This window comes from Phaethon lepturus, unplaced genomic scaffold (assembly GCF_000687285.1).
Source record: "Phaethon lepturus isolate BGI_N335 unplaced genomic scaffold, ASM68728v1 scaffold17797, whole genome shotgun sequence".
Lineage (NCBI taxonomy): Eukaryota > Metazoa > Chordata > Aves > Phaethontiformes > Phaethontidae > Phaethon > Phaethon lepturus.
The window spans coordinates 14,772-41,888 of record NW_010554220.1 but is presented as its reverse complement, the minus strand read 5'-3'; the positions used below and the strand labels follow the sequence as shown (position 1 = coordinate 41,888).

General features: G+C 40.7%; 1 protein-coding gene across 1 annotated transcript; it reads right to left on the bottom strand.

Moving 5' to 3' along the window:
• Positions 1-1,220: 1,220 nt before the first annotated feature.
• On the bottom strand, positions 1,221-25,924 carry LOC104624426 (potassium voltage-gated channel subfamily H member 5-like; the record flags this gene model as incomplete). Its single annotated transcript, XM_010291789.1, has 4 exons — positions 1,221-1,251; positions 3,052-3,265; positions 13,877-14,129; positions 25,725-25,924. Coding segments are annotated over 4 exons (698 nt in total), but the record flags the coding sequence as incomplete, so codon positions are not given.
• Positions 25,925-27,117: the final 1,193 nt, after the last annotated feature.

The following is a 27,117-nucleotide window of genomic DNA, read 5'->3' as shown; positions in this document are numbered from 1 at the left end:
AAAAATCCAGAGTTGATAATAGCATGCTGCGCAGATGCCTTAAGTAGGTCATTCAACATGCCAGGCCTCTAAATGTTACTTGGGAGTGAGAAAACATTATTTTCCCACTTCAGCTTGACTTTCTCTTCCCTGTCATGTGGAACTAACCTTTTGTGCTTAGTACTATTATTAATTTATTAGCCTTTTGAACGTCTAAATTGTTTTGCAGTCTATGGACTACATCTAAGTGCTTGTTGAGGGACAGTGGAGCACAAACACGTGTGTGTGTGCATCCACATACATGTATGTGTACTTAGAAGAGCAGATCTGATGAAAGAACAACTCCGCCTATATACTTTTGACAGTGAGAACAGCAGTTTTCTTCAGCACAGAACCGCAAGGAGTGTATATTTGCTATAATTAAATGTCAAACCTTACAAGTGATGACTATGTAGAAAAAGTGCTAAGTATATTTCTACTGAAATCAATTAAAGGAAACAATCATTTTCTTTCCATTTAGATTACATGACACCAGCACAAACTGCTGCAGTACAGTGCAGCTCTGTCAGCCCGGTCTTACTGCGTGAGCAACTGCTTTCTGTTTGCCTAATGGAACAGTCCTGGCATTGCTTTTCCTAAGAGATGAACTCACCGTCAAACACTTCTGTGCCCAACAGGGAATCCCATATACTTTCAGCAGATACGAGGTTTGAAACAATCCCCTGAATAACTTTATGTAACAGGACTTAGATTGTGTCCCTGGTGTTGAAAGTAGCATGATCTATTTTGTGTCTAGTAACAATACACATAACTTCTGCAAAGCAGGCTCCAGCTCAGCACATCTTACTGCAATACTAGAAGTAAGTCTTTTCCCAAAATAGTTCTTGATTAAAACTGTAGGAGGCATCATAGGTGGAGTTCATCTGATGTACTGTGGGTATTTAAAAGTTAGTGATCAAGGACTCTCTCAAAAGACAACAGAAAGGGGATGACTTTCCCATCCCAGACTGGGCACTGAAGAGGGGACACATGATTGCCCTATGGAAGAACCATTCCTCATGGGCTATAAAGGCAACTGGTGACTAGCTTGGATGTCATCACCCAGCTTTTAGCGAAATGAGCTCCACCCTGCATGTACCACATTGACACGACCTTTCTTTGACTCTCCATCCACTCCAGTGTAATGCCCGCACATGCACCCAACCGACATTTCCTTTCCCTGTGCAAAATCCAGCATTTCTTTAGAACTGCTGTTCTTCTTGCTTTGAGTCACTGCTCCCATGGCAAAGTCCAGGTACCTAACATGGAGCTATACAGCAGGTATCTGTATTGGGGACCTGAGTTCCACAACTGTTTCCACCTGGGTGACTCCCTGTGGCAGGGCCCTGCAGGGGAACCAATTTTCCTAAAAAAAAGGTGTGTAGGAGAGAAGAATATTCATGGTAACCCAGCCAGGAGGTTATTCTCCATATGCATCCCTGGACTACAGGGTTGAACTCCAGCACATTGCCCTGTCAGGAAAAGATCTACGTGTTTTTGCTGTATGCAACCTTGTCATGGCTAATGGGGGAAGGGGGAGTCCCAGGAAGCTAGCTGAAGTGACAGGTTCATGATTTTAAGAAGGAAAGAATACATTTTGGCACAATGTATGTGGCATAATCTTGTCCCATGAAATCACCGTCAACAACGCCTGAGCAGAATCGTCATCACGGGACTGTAGCCGGTGGCATGTTGTAGGTAGGGGAGATGGCAAGGGAGGGATGCTGAAGTCAAGGCTTGGAAGACATCTTATGAACAGAGAAGCAATAAGTAAGAAACCCCAAACCAGCTTGCAAGCCCCAAAGCCCTTCTTCAAGTCTGAAGCAGAGTTAACAAGCTTCAAGTCAGAGGTAAGTTGACAAGCTGGAACCAAACCTGATTATAATTCAGCTCTTTCAGACTCCAGCACAGACAGAGGGGGACTGTAATCCCATTGCATCTGCTTTTTGCCGTGGGTATTTTGTGCCACACTTGGTATATTAATGAGCACAAGGAATGCACTAAAAATTAACTCAACTCCTTTGAAAGAAGCATTTGTAAGATGGTCCAGTGGCTAGAGAGAAACTAGACTCAGAAAAGTAAAATTTGAGTTGTGTTGAACTCCTGTTACTATAGAGGCTGAAACTATCTGGTAAAATACTGAGGTAGCCTTGGTACATTATCAGGTGAGATACCCTAGATATAGCTGAAGAAAAAATGTGTTACAGCAGCTAGAGGATCACAGTTAATGCTCAATAATCTATAAATCATTGTTATGAGATTTCTCTATGCAAATGAAATTTATATAACCCTCATCAATCTTAAAAAAACCATCATAAAGATTAAATTCTGCAGCCACAATGCAAATTAAAGAATCCCTTAACCTGTTTTCAAGATAGGTCCTGATAGCTAATTAATTTTTAGATGGAGTGTTCTTTGAAAGGACTAATGGATAGTGAGCATTGCTGATTGATTATAAAATGAGCAGGAAGGTTTAAGAAGTGAGCTGTGAATGTAAAATCACTACCAAGCTTTATTAACCTTCCCATATTAATACTCTAAACCATGCAAGTGAGAGAAGCAGGTATTGTATTAATATAATACTTTTGCTGCGTATATCTTATTTATTTAACATCAATAAATTTCTTTTAGTTGGGTTATGCCATGCAGATCCATCAGACTGTCCTCTGACCTATATCTTAGCAGGTGAGAGACTAAACCTCACCTCTGAGGAATCCAGAATCTAGATTCTATCAGACTATAAAACACAACTTGATACATTATGCAATGGGGGAAAAAAAGCCAAAAACCAGCAACTGTGAAGAAAAGGAAAAGAAACGTAGTTCATAGGTCACCCTGCTAGGACTCCTTCTCAGAGCTGCAAATCGACGGGAATTTTTTATTGAGCCATCATTAACGAACAAGCGACAACATTTGTTGAAAGGCCAGTTAATCTGCAATGACCTGAAAACAGCAAGAGTAAATTGGGGGTTGTTAAACGCTGCAAACAGTCTGCAAGAGTGTGCAATCTCTTGGTGAAAGAAAGGGGAAAACGAGAGCTGTCGCCTTACCCGTTTCCTCAAATTGCAGGTGAGGGTGAGATTCCTTGAGAAGGAGTTTGCAAAAGCAGTATAGAAGTCCAACACTTTAAGCAAGGCTTCTCGTTTAATAATATGTAAATCGCAGTATGTCAGAGCCCGTACATTGGCACATGCGTGGGCCAGACTGGTTTCCTTCCAGAAGATATCACCAAACACATCACCTTTACCTGAAAAACAGCAGGATGAATTTGTTAAAAGGTAAAGCTTATGCAGTGCTCTTCAGCACACAAATGATTGCTTCCAATTATTCTAACATAAGCTCCCAACTGTGAAAACTAGTAAGGGTAAAAGTTTTAAAAGTATCTGAGGTACTTGAGTATCCTTAGCAGTAGCCCCAGGTTTTTAGAGGTATTTATAGATTGCTCTGTGAAATGTCACAAAGCATAAAAGCCAGATCGTAAAGGTCTCCTTGAGGCTGAAGATTGCAGATAATAGATTTTTCAAAGGCTCCTGAATACAATAAGCACTTAAATAATGCTCAGGTGATTGAATATTTCTGAGGGTCTGTTCCTAAGTGACTTAGGAGCCCTGCTCTCATCAAGAACTTGTGACATCTAGGTTCCTACATCACCAAGGCTTTGCAGCATGGTGCAAGACCCATCTTCCAGGGCCCAAGGACCACACTTTAAATGATGTTTAAACATTTCTACTTCCATGTGAGTGGCAAACTTCTTCTGAAAACCCACCAAAAACTGCCCTGAGACTTCTAACCTCTAAATACCAGGCTCTAATTCTTAAACAAATCCAGAAGTCTAGTTCTAAATCCTACACATCCACTTAAGTAGAGGCTTATGTTTAAGTCTGTATTTAAATGTTTGCTGATTAAGAAAGGGTTTGACACCTTAGAAACCTGCACACATAAATAACTTCAACCAGATGTGAAAATTACACGTGAAGGCTATTTCCACATTGGTAGGCAGTGTAGCAGAACAGCTGATGCTGAGGACCTGACCTTCACCCTGCACATTTTGAGGACTTAGGACTAGCCATAGTCCAGTTCCATGGTCAGAAGAGCTCCAGGGTTGGAAGTGCATGAGAAGTACTCCTCCACATCCCCCAGTTTCCTTTTCTCTGTGAGGAATCCACACTCCCAGACAGCCATGCTAGACACCGATGCAGAACAAGCGGGGAGGATCAGGACATCGGATTCTTTCAGGTTTGGACCCCATGGTTGCTCTGAGAAGAAGTAGCAGCGGAAAGCGCCTTGAAGCACCCAAAGCTGCCTCTTGCTGCCCAGCTGCTTCCCAGCCACGGTCTGGGCGAGGGCCATGGCATGCGTTTGTGGCTGACACCTCAAATCCTGAAGCAGAAGCCATGGTACAAAGGGCATGTTTTGTTTCAGAACCCAATGATATCAAAGCTCTTTATTTTAGCAGTTATTAAAAGGAAACTGAAATCAAACAGTTAGTGGTGATATCGCTATTGATTTCAGGTACCTCAAGCAGCTCCTTAGTGAACATTACTGATTTTGTAGTTTTGGGATCAAAAAGGTAATACATTTTGATATTTCCTCTTTTAATTACTCTAGCATTTCACTCAACTCTATTTTGGGAACACAGACCAGCGTAAGAATTTATTCAACCTTATAACTTTTGGGGTCAGAGGCTCTACTTCTCTATTTCCATTTCTGCTTTAGGTATTGGATCCAGTAAGACCTATCCGACATTTTTCATCTAGAGTAAAATAAAATGTGCAAGTCCTTATCTTCATTTTCTTTTTTTAATTTCCTAACGAAAGTCAGTATAGCAGAATCATCCCCCAGAAAGGTTATAACTGCATTCTCATTGAACTGCTTTTAAATAATTCTACATATTTTGATGTCATTAAAATTAACTACAATACATAATACAGACAGTATAATTTATAGAACAAGTTGCTTTCAAATGCTCTCCTTATCACAGAGCATTTCCTACTAACATATCATTTACCTAATGTACTGTTTTGAATCACCCTTTGCAGTTAATTGTCCTTGCCTATACCCACAGTTCAAAACCTGGTTTACAGACATACTCAGCACAGTTACATAATTCATAGAAAAGAGACCATTTCTGGTCTCTTTTTTCAATTTCAAAATGCACGAAATTGCTTAATGGATTTGCTCTCTGAGATGGACACAGGACACAATCGAGTCCTGCTTTCAATGGCTGCAGAGTGCAGTTAAAATGACACAATTCAATAATAGGGACTATTACGTTTTCTCCACTGAAATGTGAGCAAAATACTTGTTTTCTTTCTAAATTTAAGGTAATATGTAGCTAATTTAATCCAAGAAGTTGAAAGCAGTGGATACTCACTCCAAAACTCTGCACAATGTTGTCTTACAGAATGTGTACCCAAATCACAGGTAAATTAAATCCCCATTCTTAAACTTGAGCAGATCTCCCCGTTGTCTTCAGTTCAGTGAGGCAGTGAGCTGCACTGGGTTCCTCAGAAGGGCTGGGACATGACAAACTGAACTATTCACTCCTCCATGCATGAGCCATTGGTCACCGGATTTGAATGGTGAAGCTATAAAGCTCCTCTTACATTGGGGTTTATTCTCTTCAGAAAGTATAAAATCTTGGAAGCGTTTAAGGGTTCTTGAATTTGACATTTTCCCCACACACTTACAAGTCTTGTTTGCCTGTAATAAATGTGCTAAGGAATGTACTGAACGAAAACAAAACCAACCAGATTCTGCAAAACAGTGTGTCTTTCCTCATAAATACAGAGATTAATGTACTATACTTCATCCCTATTAACTGTAGTTCACTGAGTAGAGCGCGGTAATTATTCATTCAAGTTTAATTTCATGTGGCGCAACTCAATGAGAAAAACCTTCCAGAGTTGCAACAGAAAATTGAACTGGTAGGTCTGAAAGACCAGCAACAGAGGGGCACGCGTATGTTGTACGCTTGTACAACACGTGCACACCTCCAGGGAAAGCCCAGGGCTGGGCTGGGAATACAGAGGCACTTAGGGCTGATGCAGCCTGAAGGCTTTTCAAAGCCTGCCTCTAGAGATCTCTTGAGGCCCCAGCATGTTACCTCCCAAATCCGCACTGCCCTGAGTCCCGAGTGGCCTTAACACCTCTCCTGAATGGAGGCAAAGCTCTGGGAAGTCCTCCTGCCCCTGCTCTTACAGTGCCCGAAGCATCACTTGAAAAAAGGGATGCTGTAAAATGAGAGTGAGAACCTAAGTTTTGCACTTGGTATGAGGAGAGGGAAGAGGAGCATCAGGATTTGGATACTGCTGGATTGAAGCTGGTGGGAACATGGGTGTAAGGATTTGGGGACTGAAAGAACCACGGAAACCAAAAGGACATGTGCGGGGTGCTGCTGACAAGCATCATTTTTTCTGAAAGAGCTACACCGGTATCATCCTGAACACGGACAAAAATTTGCTGGTGTATTATGTACATATGCCTGTACATAAAACATACATACATATTCATGCATGTTTGTATATATATTTAGAGACAATCATAGGGTATATAACTATATAATAGATAATGATTTTTATAGGCACTATTCTATCTTTTATATTATATTATGAGAAGTCTCCCATACAGAAGTGGGGAGGCAGATGTTCTCCACTGCCTTGCACCATGAACTGACCTGCCAATTTGTGAGACAGCAGCTCATGCCTGAACCTTTCAGACAGAAAAAAATCTTAAGGGCCTTATGAAACTCCCCAGGAGCTTGTGAAGGGAATGAGAAAGTCCTTGGACTCCGAGAGGGAAGACTTGTTAAACAGTGTCTCAGAACTCATGTATATATACCTATGTAAAGGCAAAATTTATCCTTCTCCAGATGGGGACAGAAACTGAGCTAAGAAATACCCTGGTAGAAATGAGAACCTGATGGGGCCTTTGGGAGAAAGTTTGGGTAGGTAGTGAAAGAATAAATTCTTGGTGGAAAATAGCACTGAGGAAAAACACATAAAAGGGACCAAGACTTCTTCTTAGGGTGGATGAGGGGTTTTTCTGTGCTGTGCAGTCTTAGCTAATAGGCCAGCTACCCTCCCCCGCTTTTTAAAACATCTCCAAAGTCCCATCAGTCACATTAGCAAAAGCCAGACGTGATGAATAATGTAGGCTTTCCATCATGATATGCTCAAATCTTCTGTTGCTTATGAAAAGCAAAGGCTGATTTTGTTGCAGAATCAGTAAAACTGTATCATGTAGAGAAAATATTCATTTAATCAGCTCAGGCACCAATAGCCATGAAGTGATGGCAGCATGCACAGCGGTGGAGGTCAGTGACCAAATATCAAGTCCAGCCATAATTAGATATACTGGTGTGTATATTCATATAAATACATCTGCCTGTGTCTACACATCTGCAGTGAAACCTCTGGCTGCAGGACAGAGGTATCTCAAAGTGATGTAGAAATCCAAGGAGCGAGGAGGGAACCAGCTCCAGTTACCCAGAGCAGTACACAGCGCTCCGATGGTTCAGTGAGTAGGTAAGCTCTGCAGCTCCTTGCCATGGGACATGGGGACTGGTTGCATAGGTTTATAAAATTATGGGATGTTTTCTTGGAATAAAATCCATCTGTGTCTAATAAGAGATTTCCCTCTGGGTGAGGAAGGCCTTGAAATACAATTCAATGGAGGGTTGGAGGATATTCTGGGAAAGTATCACTGTTTGCTTACTTCACCTTCCTACTTTCTCCTGTACATCCACTATTGGCCATTTTTGGAGACAGGCTACCGGGCTGGCTGGATTTCTGGACTGAGCCGATACGGCTGTTGATGTCTGAAGAGGGGATCTGGAGAAGATGGAGGTGATGCCGTGGTGCAAATTCATCAGCTGCCTCCTGCCGTCTGGGACATTGCTGCTTCCTGCAAGCAGCCTGTGATGTGCAGAGATGACTACTAGTCTGTGAGAGAGGACTCCTTGCCTCTGTTAATGTTTTAGCCAAAACTTCAGCTTTTTCTGGGGCATGCAGAAGGGCCAGAACTCCCTTGAAAATCAGATCAGAGCTGAACACTGACCAGTCAGAAATCCAGCTCTACAAGGACTGCACATTAACATGCGAAAGGGCAGCATGGTGGGAGAAAACAGCATTTCTAGCATTTGAAAGATTATCAAAATAGTCGATAAAGAAACAATAACAAGAGACTGTGCCAAAGATTCAAGTCCATGCTGGCAAAGGTACTTTGCGTTATTTAACACAGTTCAAACTTTTCCATCTACACTGGGAAACACAAAAAAAATTTACCTTTCTTCCAGCATTGAGGACTGCTGCAAGAAGAGCAAAAAGTCTATATAGATATTCTCCCCTCATCTCTCTCATTTTTAGTGCAAGTCTCCTGGTACTTCTTATTTTTCTCGAAGCCTGAGCTCCTAGATGCAGGATATCTCCATTTTGATTTCATACAGAAATAAGTTTCTAACCTTCCCAGCTGAGGAAATAAACTTGAAAGCATGACCATTTCCCCCATCTTCAGAACTCACAAGGCAAATCAGATTGCCTCAAACTGTTAGTCTGATTTAAAAGAAATATATCACATGATTTTTAAATAATTGTCCTTTTCTTGCGCTGCCAAGACTTTTGAGTTCCTGGGTTTGGCAGTGAAGCATGCAGGTCTAATTCAAAAACATTTCAATTCAGTGAAAGGAATCTTTCTGACATTGGAGGCTGCAGATCACATCTATAACACGCCAGCTGGCACTAAATTAAGATTGATGCTTCTTATTATAGTTAACTACCATGCAGATAGAGACGAAAATATTTTAAATTTACAAAATAATGTGAAAAATTGAACGTTCCCTTCAACTATGTCAGTAATAACCAGTAACACTTTTGAAGAAGCATCAGTAGGACTATATCTTACATGGTACTATGCATGCCAAACCAGACCTGCAAGATGTGACTTATTCCAAGGCACGTGCTTAAGAAGAACTGCACAGCGCAGAGCAGCACGTCACGTTGGTTCTCAGATCAGTAATCCTTCAAGTCGTTTGCAAAATACTTTGAGATTCAGCACTTAAAAACAACCTGCATCACATTAACTATTGTAGTCCTGATAGCTGGACTAACCCAATCTCTTACTTCATGAATAATTTTCCTCTTAGTTAATTTAGAGCTTTAACTCATCGGAACAAAAGGGACTTTTCCTATAGATGAAATAGGACACAGCCTGTTCTGTAAATTGCTACCAGCTGCATGTTACTAACCTGAGGAAACTCTCACAAGTACTCTGCCTTGGTTTACTTCGCATGAAAAACAAAAAAAAAGTTCAGTATAAAATGTCAAGAGCTGATTTGACATAGGGGCAAATTCTGTCACCTTCATTCCACTTGAGAAGAAACCCAAGCTGCAACTAAACTAATTAAAATCACAGAATGAGCTACTAATACTATGAAATGGAACTGGAGTGACAGTTTATCGTGTCATATGGTGCATCATACACGGTCAGTCCTGTCCTACACAAAGCACATGCCCAGCTGTAAAACACCAAGGAAATTCAAAGCGTTGATGCATAGATCCCAAACACCAAATTACTAACGCACACGGATTAGAGTTATGGAGTGCCTGGGTCTCCTGCTCACCTAAGTAGGAGCTGCTACTTGCTCAGCATCTAATGAACTTTCCTCTGGGTGATTTTGGTAGAAAACTTAATCTTTTGACTTCCAAACACATATAAAACTAAGAATAGAAAAAAAGACTTATCCCTATTTTCAGCTGTCATACCAAATTCAGGAAAACACGCCACTTGCACTCTTGCTTTCCTTAACTCCTCTGATACTGCATAATATCCCCTTCCCAGACCAAACATTTGGAAATAATTCATGAAGCAGACCCTTAATAAGTGAAACTCTGGCTTGCCTAAGTACAATAAATCCAATGAACAACGGGTTGCTCTGGGACTATACGCAGAACATGCTGAGAATTAACATGCAAGACGTAAAGGCAAATAACAACCTAATTGAATACATATGGGATCAGGACCCTAAGTATGGCTGAAACATGAGCTATTAAATTTGTATTCATTCTGGCTTGACCATCAAAATTCAATTCATTCAGCCCACACCAGGATTTCACTGCTCAAGATATTTTTATCGCTATGCAATTTGAGCAATATTTTTGATCAATTCCTACAATCAACATTTGAACGTGGTGGGTCATTATTTTTCTGCTAGCAAAATGACTTCTTTAAACCTCATTAATCAATCTGCCTGGTTTAAGTTACTGTACAACTTAGGCAGTCAGCTGTGCAAACAGCGGGTGCTGGAAAGCAGCTTCCAGAGAAACTTGGTTGGCATCACCACTTAGGTGAAACTCCTTGCCAGCAGCAAATTCAGGTTAATTGCGGCAGGGTGAATTGTTAGGTGCCCTCTGCTAGCAGATGCTTCATTTCACTAGCCTGGAGGACTTCAAACCCCCAGTCCTTCCTAAGACTTCTCTGCTGATAACACCTCCCCATGCAGAGCAGTGGCAGTTAAATTGTTTACTCCTGTTTGAGACGGTGGAAAATTACTGACGTGCCTTCTCAGGGTTACCTCACTTGCTAGGAAAGTTTTGATAATTAGAGACAAGACTGTTTGCCCTTCTCCATTATCCTGGCAACTGCAGATGAGTTATGTTAAAACGACTGGATCTCGTTTCCCCCAGTGAAGCAGCATCCCATCACACCAGCTCCGCACGTGGTGCGCTCGGCTGCGGCAGCAGCAGTCAGTACCTGCGAAAGGTGGGAGACTGCCCTCGAGAAACGGAGGTGACTAATGAGGGGAACGTAATGGGGCACCTGGGTATCTTCGTTAATGAGTCCTATAAACTGGATCTACAATTGGATTCATCCTCTTCCTGTACTGATTTCTGTAATGCTGATTACTGCAGCAGCTGGCATTTAATTACACACAGATAAAACCCAAACCAAACCAGGAGAGAACAAAATGGCATAGTGCTGCAAGTTTCCCTGTCAATCACTGGGTTTCCCCTGCTTTCGAGCACAAGACATGCCAAAGCTGGGGCCGTTGAGCCAGGAAAAATGCTGCTAAACAAAAGGGTTGTTGTCTCCACAGTGGAGCCTGCAGAAAGCACCTGCACGGGATGCCAAGTCTCCTGAGGACACCGTTTCGGCAGGCAGGGAGGCTGGGTGTGCCAACTCACCGTGGCTGTGAGGGAAGGGAACGTGATAAGGGAAGATGGAGACGGGGAAAAGCAGCGACATCATGGCGTGATTCATGCTGGGACCTGAGCGGGGACGAAGCTCTGCACTTCGGACAGAATGTCTCACACGAATGTAAGAGATGGAAGATGCATGTACTTAACGCGTTTTGGTGTCCCCATCTGATGCACTTTTCTAGGATATACCACTTTTAAGAACACACCAAAACTTCCACCTGTGGGTGAGCGTGGTGGAAAAAAAAAAAAAGGACACACCTTCTCTCTCTCTCTCTTTAAGCAAGGCAAATAACACTATCATATTAAATAACATTACACTATTACAACAGTAACGGCAAAGTACCAGTTCCAAAGCAAACTTAGGAAATGGATGGCTCTGCAAGGAGCAGAGACTGGCAGACAGCACGTCCTGCCACGTTCCTGCTCCCATAGACGAAATTAATGAGGACAAGTTTCCAAAGGATACTTATTGCATTTCCACTCGAGGTTAGTGCTGGGGGATGGAGAAGATGGACAGACTGGCAGTACGACCCCATAAGTTGACTTTCCCTAGGAAACCCAGTGTGACAGCAGATGCTTGGAGCATCAAAGCAGGCTACAGAGGTTTTCACGTTAGGCAGAGGTTTTTAAACCTGGTCTCCCCCTTAGGCAGATTCATTTTCCTTGTGCTTGAACTTCTCAAGGCAGAACAGATTGTTAAAAATTATGTTCTTCACCGTCTGATCTGCAGTCGCTATTTCAGGTGCCACAGCTGCCACTATAAATGTCTTAAATGTCTTTGCAACTACATCTAGGAGAGATTTTCTTCCACAACCAAATTTTTTGGATACGACATCTCATAATTACTCAGTTTGCTATTCTGTTAAATAAGCTGTCAGAGCATGAAAAAGCTCTTCAGTGTGCTCTATGACTAGAAGAAGCAGTTTATCTCGCTTTAAGTTACATTTACACATTCTGCCAATCCCTGTAGTACACAATGAACATAGCTCTGCGTCATGGGATCGCCTGTCAGCAGCCATGGCAGAATTGAAGGCACTTTTGGTAATTAAAGGTAATTCACTTCAACTAGATATGGTTAAAAGTCACTCCAGCCAAATGGAGAATAACATAGATACTAGATTTAACATATCTACAAGGTAAAACAAAAGGCTCTTACAGTCATTCCAAGCACGCGCTATTCATTAGTAAATGCAATAAAGTTTTCTTTCAGCGATGGCTTCTAGTTCAGTAAATTACATATTTATTGTTTGTTTTCACTGTAATACCCAGAAAATAATTTATGTATTTAAATGCTGCTACTTACTCTTAAAGTTTTTGGTTTTTAAATAGCTGTAAGCAAATACAGGATATCATCACTGAGATTAATAATAAAAATTAAATGATCCAGTGAGCTGAAATACAAGGAGTATTTTACTATGGAAACTGCAGATTTAGGAGCTTTCGCCATAATGACTTCACATCTGAATACGGGAATGGTTTCATTCTTACATTAAATCTCTCTTTTCAAAAACTTTAGTATGTACTAGAATACAGAAAGCTGCAGCAGGTAATTCGAAAGAGCATGGATGTGCATTTTCCTGAATTGATACTCTCCACCTGGGAGGACCTGGGTTATGCCCTCAGGGAGCCGTTCCCATGCAGTCCCATCCTCCCACCCACACACTGCCCAGCCCACCCCAGTGCGGGACGCATGTACAGAGGCTTGTATACCAAGATGTCACGAGTCTCCTTTGGCTACTGCTTGTCTTCATTCCTCCTCCCTTCCCCCTTGCTGCCAGCTGGGAAGGAGCTGAAGCCTTGATTCACAACCAGTATTGCCCTCAGGGAGCCACAGCTCCACTTGAAGAGAAGGCAAATAGCTAATATATTCAACAGGAGACAAATTCTACAATAAATTAGTCTGTTTTAAACAGGCAAGACAGACGCTGGATGGTTTTCACGCAGAGCCACCAGTTCTTCCTCTACATTGTTCTGCCTCTGAGGATGATTCCTGCCTCAACACTAGTGCTGACCACTCAGTCCCACCATCTGCTACCACTTTCCCAATCCCGCACAAGCTAGCGAGGAGTCTGCATTAGGCTCTTTCCCACCCACGGCTGGCAAACCAGGCACCACAGCAGGGTGACAGGGTGATTAACCTGGAGCTCCCCTATTACTCAGACTTCTCATCTGGGGCTGGATAGATGGTGCATCCCCATCTCCTTGCATAGTTCGATCAGACTGTTTATTTTCTGTAAAGTCAGTTCACTACAAGTGACAATTTTGTTTCCTTGAAGAGACTGTTTGCAGGTGTTATTCTGGGCTAGAATACAGACAAACGAAAAGCCCTATGTGAAGGTTAACATGGAAATCCTCCTGAGAGACTAACATAAAACAATGTGCTATTTAAAAGATGTCAAGCACACAGATGCCACTCTCTTCTGCTCAGCGACACTCTAACTGTGACCAGTGAGCCACGCTGGGCAGAAAGAGCATTCCCAATGGCATGAAAGATGAAGGATTTGCTTCTAGAGTAGCATCTCTGGAGACACAACATCTCCATCTTATGACAACCACTAGCCTCCTGTAGTCCCAGCTGATGTTAGGCAAGACTATTAATATTTGAAGCTAAGCAGAAGGCAAATACATCCAAACCACCACCATTTAAATAGAAATCACAGTACCTAAAATAGCCACCACCTCGTCGTCCTGGATGACTTCTAAGGATCCCGAGACCACAAAGCAAAGAGCATCAACGCTTTCCCCAGCATGATAGATGAGGTCCCCCGGGGCGCAATGGATCGTCTGAAACTCCACAGCCAGGGCTCGCAGGCAGCCGTCGCTAGCCAGCCGGAAGGCAGGGTGCTCGTTAAAAACTTTCCGGTTTAGGTGCACACAAATATCTGCTCTCATGTCCTTTGGGCAAATTGAGAGAACCTGAATAAAAGAAAGGTGAAAATAATCAGCTGGGAACATGACACCCGGCCAGCGCATGCTTTGAGATAACTGAATGGATGGATCTTAAGAGCTGCCTGGGTGGATCTTAAGATCCATCCATTCAGTTATTTCATAAAGCTTCCGGTGAGAATTTTATCTTGAATTGGGGTAGTCTTTTTCTACCCATCTACTGCTTTCACTGCACGTGAAAGGGCGATGTGGAAGAAGGGACTATTCTGTTACACTGTTCTCATTCCTAATAGTTTTCACACTTGTATTCCAGAAGTGCAGGTGGCACTACTATGTCCTGTTTGTGGATATCCCTCCAGCCTTGGTGCCCAGACTATCTGCCTGCTGCTATGCTCAATCCCTGCTGGAGCACAGAACGGATGCTCAGAGCTGAAGGAGCTTGAAGACATGCAGAGACGGACCATTCACAATAGAAAACACCACATTTTGCTCACATCCAGAAAACCTAGTCTTCAAAATTCTTGATGTAGATGACCACTTACCAATGCATATCCAAACACACCTACACTTTCGTTTCAGTGCTGTACAGACATGCAATAAGTAACCTGCCCTGGAGGGCTTACAGACTAGAAAATCCAAGGAGTTTGAGATTAGAGCAAAAAGAAAGTATTATGAAACCTTATGAAATGTAAAGTAAAGGTGAGTGAAAAACTGTCCTGTGAACATGAAGATGTCTTTATAGCGGATCATTTAAATAAGACCTTCAATTAATTTCTTACCTTAAATAGCTTTCCCTATTGAAATAGTAACAAAATACACCCGAAGAAAGAGAAAACCTGTGGGTCCTGTCAGGTTTGTAAACTGTGTGTTTAATACTTGCACATCCTCCTAAACACACTATATGCCCTTATAACCCTAAAATGCATTGTGCTAATTGCGCTGAGAAACATATAAAACCTTTTAAAGTTTTCCTAGGATAAATAATAGAAAAGGGCATGAGATTAAAAGCATGCTGGAAGTCATATAAAGAAGACTGCAGATCAATAGTACTGATTAATTTCTCATTGTATGGAATTAATCTGGCAGCTTGCTCTGCAGACAGTGTGAGAAACATGGACATTGGGTCAATGTGTTGACTGCCATTGAATATTAGCAAACAGAGGGAGACTCTGGTAACCCTGACTAAGCTTTGAGGCAAATGGTCATGTTAATATTGAAGTAAAGCCACGATTTTCATTTCTGTTTAATGCAGAAGCGGTATAAAACATATTACTGTAAAGTATTACTAAAGGTCCTAAAGCATGGAATGGGCAAATAGTAAACAATTTCTAGTTTAATAGTAACATTTAGTCCCTTTCTTATTTCAATATATCAAAGTTCCTTTGTGGTCAAAGATATAATGAATGTAAAAAGGTGAAGTAGAAATTTTTCTCCTATCCTCTGTACTATGACAGTCTGAGATTAGCAGGGGCTACTGCAACCACCCGCACTAACTTCTCGCACTCACAATTTTCATATCAATCCCAGAATACCTGGTAAAACTATAGCCTAGAAGGCCATGATTTAATGTTCTCAAATGACATAGGGTAGTTGTTCCAACGGACAGCTACTCTCCCTTTTAAAACGTGTTGTTTCTGAAATTTTTTTTTTTTAATTTTCAGGCAACAGCCAGTGGATCTCATCTTGTTGTTCAGATGAAACACCTGCAATCACCTGAAATCTCTTCCACATGTAGGTGTTTATAGACTATGACCAGGTCATCTCTTGATGTCATCTTGAATAAACAAGAGAGATGATGCTTCCTGTGCCTAACACTATGAAGCACAGCATCTTTTTGGAAACTTCCCCATCGCATGAGGTTTTCTCACCTACAACCACCTTTCCAGATCTACCAGATAATTCGTTTTTATTTGATTTAACACTGAATAAGTCAATTTGTTTTAATGCTATTTTTCTGTAACAAAATGTTGTACAGAACACATTAAAATACCCTGCATAAGTCCGCTTTATCATAAAAATTAATAATAAACACATTTGACAAGACATGTTCTCTATAAACCATCATTTGCATTAGTAATAATGTCTTGTCTGAGTCACTGTTGACCATATCCCGTATCACATTTCCATAATTTTATTAGGGGCAAATGTCAATTTTACAAACTTATACTTACCCGACTCATTCCATTTACCATTAGAAATATGGGCACACCTCAGTTTTTCCAGTAAAAAAACAAAAATTACTTTTGAGAGTGATTGTTTCACCTCAGCCCTACTTCTGGATCAAACAGAAAGCTTGTCTTTATTACAATAAAATAGAAACATGCCATCTTTCTTCTTCTCAATAGTAATCTAATGAAAATTTCTGCTTGCTTTTGTATCATGATTGATGATTTTTAACATTTTTATCTGCTCTTGGGCCTAATCATGGTTAGAAGTTTTTTACATCCCTTTAATACTTTCAGTAATGTAAGTGCTTTTGACTTAACAAGGCCATGAGCTATGCATTCTCAAACACTGCTCTTAAGAAAAATGTGTGTATTCATACATGACTGATTTCCAGATTTTATCTTTTAAGCTTCCAAACTGCAGGAAAAATTGGTTAAACTATTGCAGAGGTTGCTACTGTAAGATTTGGAGATGCTTTGGAACCCTTTGTTTTTAGAGTGTAAATTAATTGTGTCCCTCAAGAATAAAAGCCACCTGGATGCAAAGCAGCATATTGTTTCCTCACAAATAAATACAGAGTATTAAAAGTGAGCACTCAAAGCATTATTCTTTTTATAGACACAACAAACATATCTACCATTACACTAGTAAAAAAGTCTAATATGAAGAGACAGAAAAAATTCCATTGCCCAGAAAAAGCCAGTTGTAGAAAGCATAATTCAGGAATTTTCTGATGTCATGATAAAGTGATTCTCCTAATGACATATTACTGTACAGAGATATATGGAGACATCACTTATCAACTAGGAAAGTAGTGAGTGAGTAATGATCCAAGAGTTAGTCAGGAACAAATATTCTTTATTTCAGTTTTCTTGTCTGCTACACTGCAAGTACTGAGAACAGAGAATGAAACAGATTACAACTAAAAGAAATAATATTAAAAGATTTGGCAAAGGAGCTTTGACTGATAAAGATAAATGTAGATATACATAGGGGGAAAAAAGAGCAAAGATAGACAATCTCAATATTCAGCTACGTATTTACTGTATGCTCCAAGCACAGGACTTCATGAGCTCCAGCCTGACTTTGCGGCACTTCTTTTTGTGTTTACAAATACCATTCTCAGAGATGCCACCAGCTTCTCTATTAAGTTGTACTGTAGAAAGGGGTTGTTGGCAACACAGATTACAGCAGGTAGTAATTTTCCTGCTTCCAAAGAATACACATAATGTGATACAGGATCACACAGAAGCATTCAGAAGCTAATGATAAACAGTCCAAAGATCCTAAAAGCAGAAAATGAGAAAATGAACACTTCAAATTCAGATAAATATGCTTCTGAAATTGATCCCTTATTGAGAACACAAGACTTCGACATTCTTATCATGAAACGCTCTTACCGAGATCTCAGCATTTTTAAGGCAGCGTGCAACTAAAAAGATACAACGCAGTAGCAACATGGTTGTACGTGAGTCCATATGGTGTACAAATGCGCACACATGGGCGTAAAAGAGAAATTCGGTTTAAGAGAGACGCTATCCTGCAATGCTCAACATACTGTTTCACTGTTTGGCAAATGCCTCCAACGCTCCGTGCTCGTAGAACCAAAGTTCAGCTGGGACATTTGTTCTAGCCTGTATATTCTGTCAGCAGCATATCAAAAACCACCAAAGCAAATTTCTGAAGAGGAAATTTCCTTAGAGATTTCAAGACCTTTCTCAGTGAAACCTATAGCTTATAAGCAAGGCAGGATATTAAGGTTGCTGACTGCAATGCTTTACTAACTGATGGTTTTGGAGCACACGACTTGGAGCAGGCAGTCTACAGGGACCAGATGCTTGTGCTGCTACAGAAGTTGCTCTGTAATAAATCTGTAGCCACAGACTTCACACTCAGCTTTCCCATATGCATCCAAGCAGCATGAAAGAACAGAACCTGCTAGATCTCAATGCAAAATGAGAGGAGGAAGTTGAATTCTACCCAGAGGAAAATCTTTGCTGGATGTATAAGCTGTGTTTCTACCAGAAAAGGAGCAAGGCTCCATGCCGCACATGAACAGTACACATGTATCCACAAAGACTCGAACCACTACAAAGCTGAGCGAGAAGAAAGTAAAGTCCAGAATAACATTTATCACTTCTCCGCACAGAAAGTTAAATCTTCACAAAGAAGCATAAAACAATGGCTAAGCTCTGCCACCATCGCCTGGCACCCATCTGATACAAATCCCAACACAGTGACACCCAATGCAGGGATTCAACTCCAGAGGTGTCACCTCTAGAGCACCCTATGGCATACATAAAATGCTGGTGGTGAGTGAAAAGCTTGTGGTTGCTGCTTGAGATTGGGAAAGGCAGTAACCAGCTCTGGAAGACTCGCAGGGAATTGGCACGGAATGTCCCACTATCTTTTCAGCTTGAGATCTGTAAGGTGGGAATAAAATTCCCAAGAGGTTCCATCTGATTTTTTTCCTCTCCCATCTGTTTCCTCAGCATGCTCAGGCACTTTAAGATAAGCCCCTTGAACAGCTCAAAGAATTCTATGGGGAGCAGATATTACAAAGAACTCAAAGAAAAGCAAATTAATTGAAACAAAAACTGTACAGCTTAAGAGTGTGTCCAAACAATCTATTTTAGGATGGGTTTAAGTATTTTTAATAAAATCTCCCCCAGCTGGAAAACGCCACAGGATGGCTTAGCATATATTACAGAATCTGTTAAGACTTATTAACAAAAAGTTCGGAGGTCGGTGAGTCGTGAATGCTACCGATTTGCAATTCTTTTTCAGCACACAGGAGTCTCACTTTCTCGGGGCTGTAGCGAGGAGATATATTGACTGATATTCAAGCAACGAGCTTAGGCAGTCTTAGTGGTGGGATAACTAGGACCGTTTCCTAAATGAATAACCATAACAAATACTTGTAATACTAAAAAAAGGCAGCTTTGACAATAAATAACCGGAACTCCTCCAACTTCTAATCAGTTATAGGCCACAGATAGCTCTTTCTATTTTGTGGAGAAAGGTGACTGGGTTTTCAGACATATTCGGCAGTCATAATCAAGGTCAGTTCTTTCCAAAAAAACACAATACCCACTAGGCACCTGACCAAGTTATTCAGATTTTTAGAAGGATTTGGCTCATTTGAGTGTTGAATTCTTTTGCAGACCTGGCTTAAAGTGTTACATTCGGCGCTGGACGGAGGCCAAAGAGACAAAGGTAAGAAAACAGATGATTGGCAAACCACAGAGCATTTTCCTGTAATAAGCAGGCAATTTTGTAAGTAACTCAGCGGTGATGTATGGCACTGAGCCATTATTAACCCTGCATGCATTAGGGTAATCTTTAATACATCACTGAGTATCTTGGCACTAAGAATTGAATTTCAGCAGTAATGGTGTGCTCTGTTTTAATTGCAGTAAAATCCAAGGTCACTGGGATTTAAATGCTCAGAAACAGAGATGTGGAAATCAAGTCTAACAAGTTGAGTTTGGCTTGTTTTCTTGTTTACAATCCATGATCTGAACCTGTGATCAAAACAGTTTGATTTAGTAGTGTAATAACAAAACTAACTACTTTTAAACTGAGTAACAAGTGTTACTCAGACATTAAGACATTAAAAAATCCCTAGAAACTGGCTCTCGATTCCACTAAATTCAGTATTGTCAACACAGAGAGAATCAGTCTAAAGCTCTGAAAAACGGGAGGACAAGAGGCATCGCCGTGTGTTTTAAGGAATCAAGTGGTTCAGCAGCACAGGGACTGCTGGTTTGTCTAACACCCTGTGGCACACTGGTAAAATTCACCAGTGACCCAAAGTAGCAGATGCCAGGTTGCATAAGGGTTGTAGAATTCTCAGAACAGCTTACGGTTTTATAGTTTTCAGTTTTGCTATAACATCTATCCCAAGCGCAATCATCACATGACCTTCTAATGGGGCAAAAGATAGCAGACTACAGGCAATTCTATCATTAAAATCAACTTTTTAGATAAAAGAAAGAAAAATAAACATCAGAAAGAGTATGGCATACATCAAAGAATCTCTCAAGTCACAACGTTTTTTGGAGTGACAACTTCTGGCACAAAGGTCACCCTTGGAAGAATGAAGTCGATCGAAGGATTATTTTATTTCGTGCTTTTTCTGGAGGTGGCTTTATTTTCTAACATGCAGCATTATGTAAAGACATTCAAGGGTGAAAGCATTAAGAAAACAGATCTGGAGAAGACCTTCCCATAGATGTGGTCTCTGGAACTGAGAGCCCCTCTTGTCAGCTCCATCCCCTTGGTGGCAGTGCTCAGGAAAATGCCCGACCCATCCACTCAGGTACTTCTTCCCCCAGCTCATGAGCTGCTCCATAGCCATGGTGTACAGCCCTGGCATTTCCTATGACAGGTTCATAGTTTAATCTGTATCAATCCCAAGATGAAGACGTCCAAGAGGCAGAGACAATTGTGGATAATCTTTCCTGGCTCTGCACAGTGCATACAGGGGGTAAATAATCCATACCATCCATAACGGTGAAACAGAAAGCCCCATGGGTGCACAGGCCCCGCTCTTGGACCCGTGTGAAGGACAGTGAGACCCTGACCGTCTCTCCTGCATCCCGCTCTCCAAAGAACCGTGGATTGCAACTGTACCTGGTCCTAGCTCAGCTCTGTGAGGCGAGGGAAGACTTCTTGTTCACCTCGTCCCGATCTGCAAGGAACGACCAACAACCCCGCCTCTACAACGAAACAAAAATACTTGTCCAAACGATTTTTACCTTCCCTCTTCAGCAGGGAATTGTATGTAGCCGTCACACCTAATTTTGTAGAAGTTCTCTTTGGCCACGAAGCTTGGAAGCCTTCTACCCCAGTCATCCACGAGGAAATCCAGCCAGCACTTACAGACACCTCTATGTGATGGGCCAACACAGGAATGGCAGACTGATTCCCCTATGCGTCTCAGGGTATCACTAATTATTACTACAGCTCTTGAAGATCTTATTAACAGCAAACACAACTAAACTGCACTGTCCTCCTGTAGATTAATGTTTAATAATGTTACAACCTGTATCTATTTACCATAAACCCATCTCTCCTGTATGAAAGCTTAGTGGGCCAGCAGTGAATAATTTTATTACTGTGTTATTTTCCCATGATTTCCATTTCAGTCATTGCAATGTGGAATTGGCTCTCATTATTCACATCACCATTGATGATTAGGTTGAGACTAAATAGACACCTTTTTTCTCTTTCAAACTATGGCTTTTCTGAAGGAAACAACTGTTAAAACATGGTAGACTTTTATTTAATTGCTTTCTGAGCAAATCCTAAGCCATACAACGGCATAGAGGTCAAGAAGAGAAAATCTTTGGGGTTTACTGACATTTCAGAACGTTATCATTAGATGAGACCTTGAGACATCTGCATGTTAGTTAATGGCTGTTCTGCCTTCATGTATAATGACCTATTTCTTATAGAAGAGCTAATATCTATAAATTTTTCATTTGCTGCCTAGAGATTTCAATAAAAACTAAGAGATTTGAATTCAGTGTGTGTTTCATATATCAAATTATTACTGGAAAGATTTTTTTAGCTGCTTAAAAATGGTCATATACAGAGAATGTACTGCCTCTGTTTTACCTCTCAAAAAACCCAGGTTCTGCTGGATGAGAGATACTGTTTAGTATATAAAGGCTTCTTAGTTTTGTCATATTTTTATCTCTGCTCATTACTAGACGAATAAGCCCCAAACCTGTAGCATTAAACATTAACAACAATTCCATCTTGTTTGAGCCACTGTTACACCAGGAGATAAGAGTCCATGTGCATGTATTACATATATCATCCCAGCTGTCAGAGGAGGGCTCTCATGACTAAGTGATTTAAGATTATGGATCAGAGGCCACTTGCTTCCCCTTAAGTAATAATAATAAATACGCTAATGCTTTTAGTGTCATTGTTAATTTCTTATTTGTGAACACTCAGAGACAGGCTGAAGTGCTGTGGTCTGAAGACAGGATTCGAAGATGAGCTGTTCCCAAGGAGAACAGGAAAGCCAAAACCGTGGGCTTAAGGCATCGTCACTTCGGTGTGGGAGAACAAGTCCTCTTCCACATACAAGGACAACAGAATGGGGCTTTAAAACAAACTTCGCTTTGGGATAGCTTGCTCTCATGAGCAGCAAGGACTAGATTTTCATTAAACTTCCTCCATGCTAACTTCTGCTTTGCCTTCAGTTCCCACCTCATCCTTACCAGTTTTAGCCAAGATCATCTTTGTGACTACACACTGAGTATGTCATTCAAAAATAGATAGTTATTTGAGCTCTGACACCACCAATCCACACATATTAAGTGGTAGTAATATGTGTAGTGGTAGTAATTCCAATCAAGTTATTAACTTATATTTTAATTTCAAGCATATGAATTTAAAACCGTTAGTTATCAAAGAAACACATGCACATGTGTTTATTTTTACTCCATCGAATTGCTAGGATTGTTCATCACCACAGGAACCTATTGTAACGCTCATATAAGAAATTTCATTCTTTGTTAGTACATTAACCTTCCTGTTCTTTGAATTTGGATTTCAAAACAAAGCCATTTCAACATGCTGAGTGACTGAATGAAATGCATTATAAATTTGTGGCAAATGATGTTGCAAAACACATTCCAGTGTGACAATGCAGTGTGACAATATTTGGAACAGTTTAGGATGTTAGGTTGAAAAACATCCTTGGATGGTGGAAACTGTCTGAGCTGTCTGATGGAAACTGAAAAGTTGAGAAATTCCTCACTAATTATCATACGTCATGAGCACACGTGTTTTGCAAGGTAATAAGAAGCTTACTGAAAAGTTCATAAAAATTAAGGAGAATGGGAAATCACGTGATGCAAAGATATCCAGACAACAGACTGGTCAGAATCTCATTATTGGAGCTTTGAAAACTAGACTGGAAGAAACTCCTAAGGTCACGTCCAGGCTGTCAGACAAAGCAGTGCAGAGATGCAATTCAAGACCTGGAGCATAATCCCCTATTCCACCCTACGCTGGAGCACTGTCTGGATTTAGCAGGTCAGCTGCAGGTGCAGTGTAGTCCCATTAGCCCCACTGTGTCTACGATAATAAATCTGACTTGACTCTGTGCACCTTGGAGGTCCCAACAGTGTGATCCCATCCACTTGCTGCTCTAGGATTAGTACAGATGGATTCAATTTAAATGCAGAGGGTCTTACGACAGGGCTTGAAGGGGTAATGAAGGAACTAATGCAAGAGAAACGATCCACTCTACGTGACTAGTCTCTGGGACTGTACCACTGTTTCTATCATTTCTCAGCTGGGATTTACGACATTTTCTCATTTGTTTTGGTGAAGCACATTGTAACACCTTCCTGAGTGGAGATAAAGGTAGGAAAGCTGCCTGGCTACGACGCAGCTTTCCACCCTTTTGCTAAAAGAAATCCTGACTTTGGCTAAGGTCCTGCAGCTGAAAGCAAACTGCCTGATCCTTACACTCATACAGACCCAGGGATGCTCAGTGCAGGCACTACAGGCCGCTGGTGCTGTTGCTTTTGCAGACTTGCAGGCTGTAAGGGATACAAAACACCAAAATATTCAAACCGGTGCTCAAGTTCTTACGTTTATCTTGTCTCTGTTCTTCTGTAACATGGGCTTTTCTGGGAAGTTCGATTAGATGCAACTACTGATGTCCAGATGCAGAGGGTCCTGAAATCCTTCCACTGTTTTAAATAGGTTTTGGATCCAGCCCTAAGTTTAGGCAAGTCTTTACCAAGGGAAAATTGTTAAAAACCTAAGTCACAGATTTTATAACCATATTAATTATCTAGCTAAGCAGCTGCTACTATCTTACAGACCAGAGAACACTGCTTACCATGAGTCAAAGATCATGGCTCTAACTGCATTTTTATAATCTATAAAACCCAATATGCGGAAACTATGGAAGGAAATTTCAGTAATTAAAGCATAGGTTCTCCTAATTAACTGCAAAGCATCATTAAAATCTAACGAAACATTAGTGAAATAATACAGGACTCTGGATTAACTGCAAGGAGATAAATGCAAATGAAAGTTGAACGGTCACATAGTTTTGAGTTTACACAACAGGACTGAATACATTTACAGTAGTTTACAATATAAAAGCTCACTTTTAACACTGTATGAATTGGGAAGTTAGGATATTAGTGTATAAGAAGTTAACATATTAAAGAATGTGACATACTGAAGCACAAGAATCAAAGAAATCAAAATCCTTGTTACTTAAAATAGTTGTATTTGTGATGGTAAACCGAATTTCACAGCAGATGATTAATAAGATAACTGCTGTTGCATCAGCATGAGGTAAGACTAAATTTTTCAGTGTTACAACTTCATCTTGACACAGCTGAACAAGCTGCACCATTATTCCATATTATGCAATAGATTCAACTGAAGCAAGAACTTCAAAGCTCTGCAACCACTAGACATTTTAAGATAATAATCTGTCATGATGCTGTCCCTCAGACACTTGCCTTTTAAGTTCTTAGGAGGGAAACCTTCACAGAAACTGGAGCTTGAATGCCTACTTTCAGCTGATGTGTATCAGGTCCACAGAAGCATCACCGATCTCCACTGACCAAAAATCTAGACCTAAAACTGTTGTATCTTGGTACATTCAAGGTATTGCAGGTGGAAACCCTTCCATCTGACTTCAGCTCTCTAAAATATCCAAGGCCAGACAGACTCACTGCACATATCATGGAGAAAGAGAGGGTCTGAGGACAATTCACTTGGTCTGTCCTGGCACACAATGAATCACTCTCAGAAGACGACCTTCTCCTTTAATCAGCTTTTGAAGAAACCTAAATGACCAGTCCTTTCTGACATCTAAAGTCCTGGACTGGACTTCTACCCCACATGGCTGCCAGCAGTGCCACATCTCCTGTATCTCCCTACCAAAGGCCTTAAGTTCTAGCCAAGAGATTTTAGCTCAAGGAGATCAATCTCTACTACCATTAAATCCTATCCTAATTATGCTGATGGATATGTCGATGTCCTGGGCACCAGCAAAAGGTCCCAGACAATCCAACTCATTTCATTGCAACTCACAGATGCCAATACTTTTCAGAATAATACTGATGTAGGTTAGACACCAAATTATGTTCTTGGACTAATTTGAAGACCAATTTCCCGTTGATTTCAATAGTTAAGTACATTAAAATTATTCAGTATTTCAGCAAAGTAAGACTAGAAAGCAGAAAACATTTACCATAATGAAAAATAGAGGCATATTTCCAAAGCAGCAAAACAGTCCTTTTTTAAAATATCCAGTTTTTGATCCAAACACAAATATAATAATGGAGTGGCATGCAGTTAAGAATTTGTTAGTAAGTTACATGCTGTTACACAGTCCTGTTTCTAAGAAAGTACACAATGGACACAAACTCTTGCTATCTCAATTGTTACCTCACGTACTCATACCTTCTCTGTATCAATTCCTTTAGACATGGACCAGGTTGAGACAATATAATCCATGACTCTTTCACTAAGGCCTTTTGGGACTTGATATAATTTTAGGAAATCCCTCACATTGTTCAGCATCTCGTGGTATCGGTTGGTGTTGGCATACATTTGCTGGAAAATGGTGGTGACGTTTCCAAAAATAGTTGCATAAAGAAGAGCTGGAAGAAAACAAAGGTAATTAAAAATAAATATGCATGCTCCAGTAAATGTTACCCATAATTTAGGGATAACTTCAAAGAATTTTATGTATGGTTACAAGTTATTGCAAATGCATAGGTGTAAACTGAAAATTTCTACTTATGCGCATACTCTCGTACACATATGTGTACAGAGTTATTTATTGCATTTACCCTTACAGTTCATACAGCCACTCAGTCTGCATTAGTTTACAAAATCAGTCTTACAGATAATGTCCACACATGGAGCTATTTAAAAACAGCTGGTGCATTTTAACTCTATACCTTATACTAATCCAAACTAATTTTCAAATGTAGTTTCAGCCTGCCAGTAAACCTTGAAGACACTATCCAAAGAATCACGTGGACCTCCTGTAAGACTGGCTCAGCTAGCATGTGCTATAAGTAGAGAATTGCCTCAGTCCCAAAGAAAAAATGAGATGGGTAAGAAAGGAACCTGGGAAGCCTGGCAAGAAGATGTCTATACAAATTGGGTCCTGTGTCAATGGCCAAGGTGTGCACAAGAAAGATTGAGAGTGGCATTTCACGGTCCAATTTCACAGCCAGCCCCAGCAGATGACTTGGGTATGTCATGTCAACTCAGTCACTAATGATTCCAAAGAGAGAAAAATTGGATTAGCGAACAATAGAAAGTCCCAAGTTTACCTCATTGCTGAGGACATATCACTAGGGCAGGAGGAAGACATGGGAGAGTAGGAAGCATTAACTCAAACACAATTCTGAGTTACCTTCTCTTCTGGTTCAATTCTCCCCTTTCCAAACATACCACCACTACTGTCAAGCTCAGCCAGTTGAGTTGTGCAACACCAAAGAATGACATGCCATATTCAAGAAAATCACATTTTCGGTAAGCCTTTCCAACACAAAAGGCATCAATCTCAGTATACTATGACAAGTGTGATGCAGTGAACACTATCTGATGGAGAATGGTTAATTTCTGAAGCCTAAATTCAGCAAAGCATTTAAACAAAAAATTTAAATGCACACCTGTGCTAGTGCTGTCTTGAATAGTGGTGGATTGAAAGATGCTCTTAAAGTCAAGCAAGTTTAAGGTACCTTATTGAGTCACAATGTAATTACCCTTGCAAGCAAGCCCAAAATGACATTGTTCCATTAGGCATTACAGATTTTGCAGAAAAGAGAATTATTCTGAT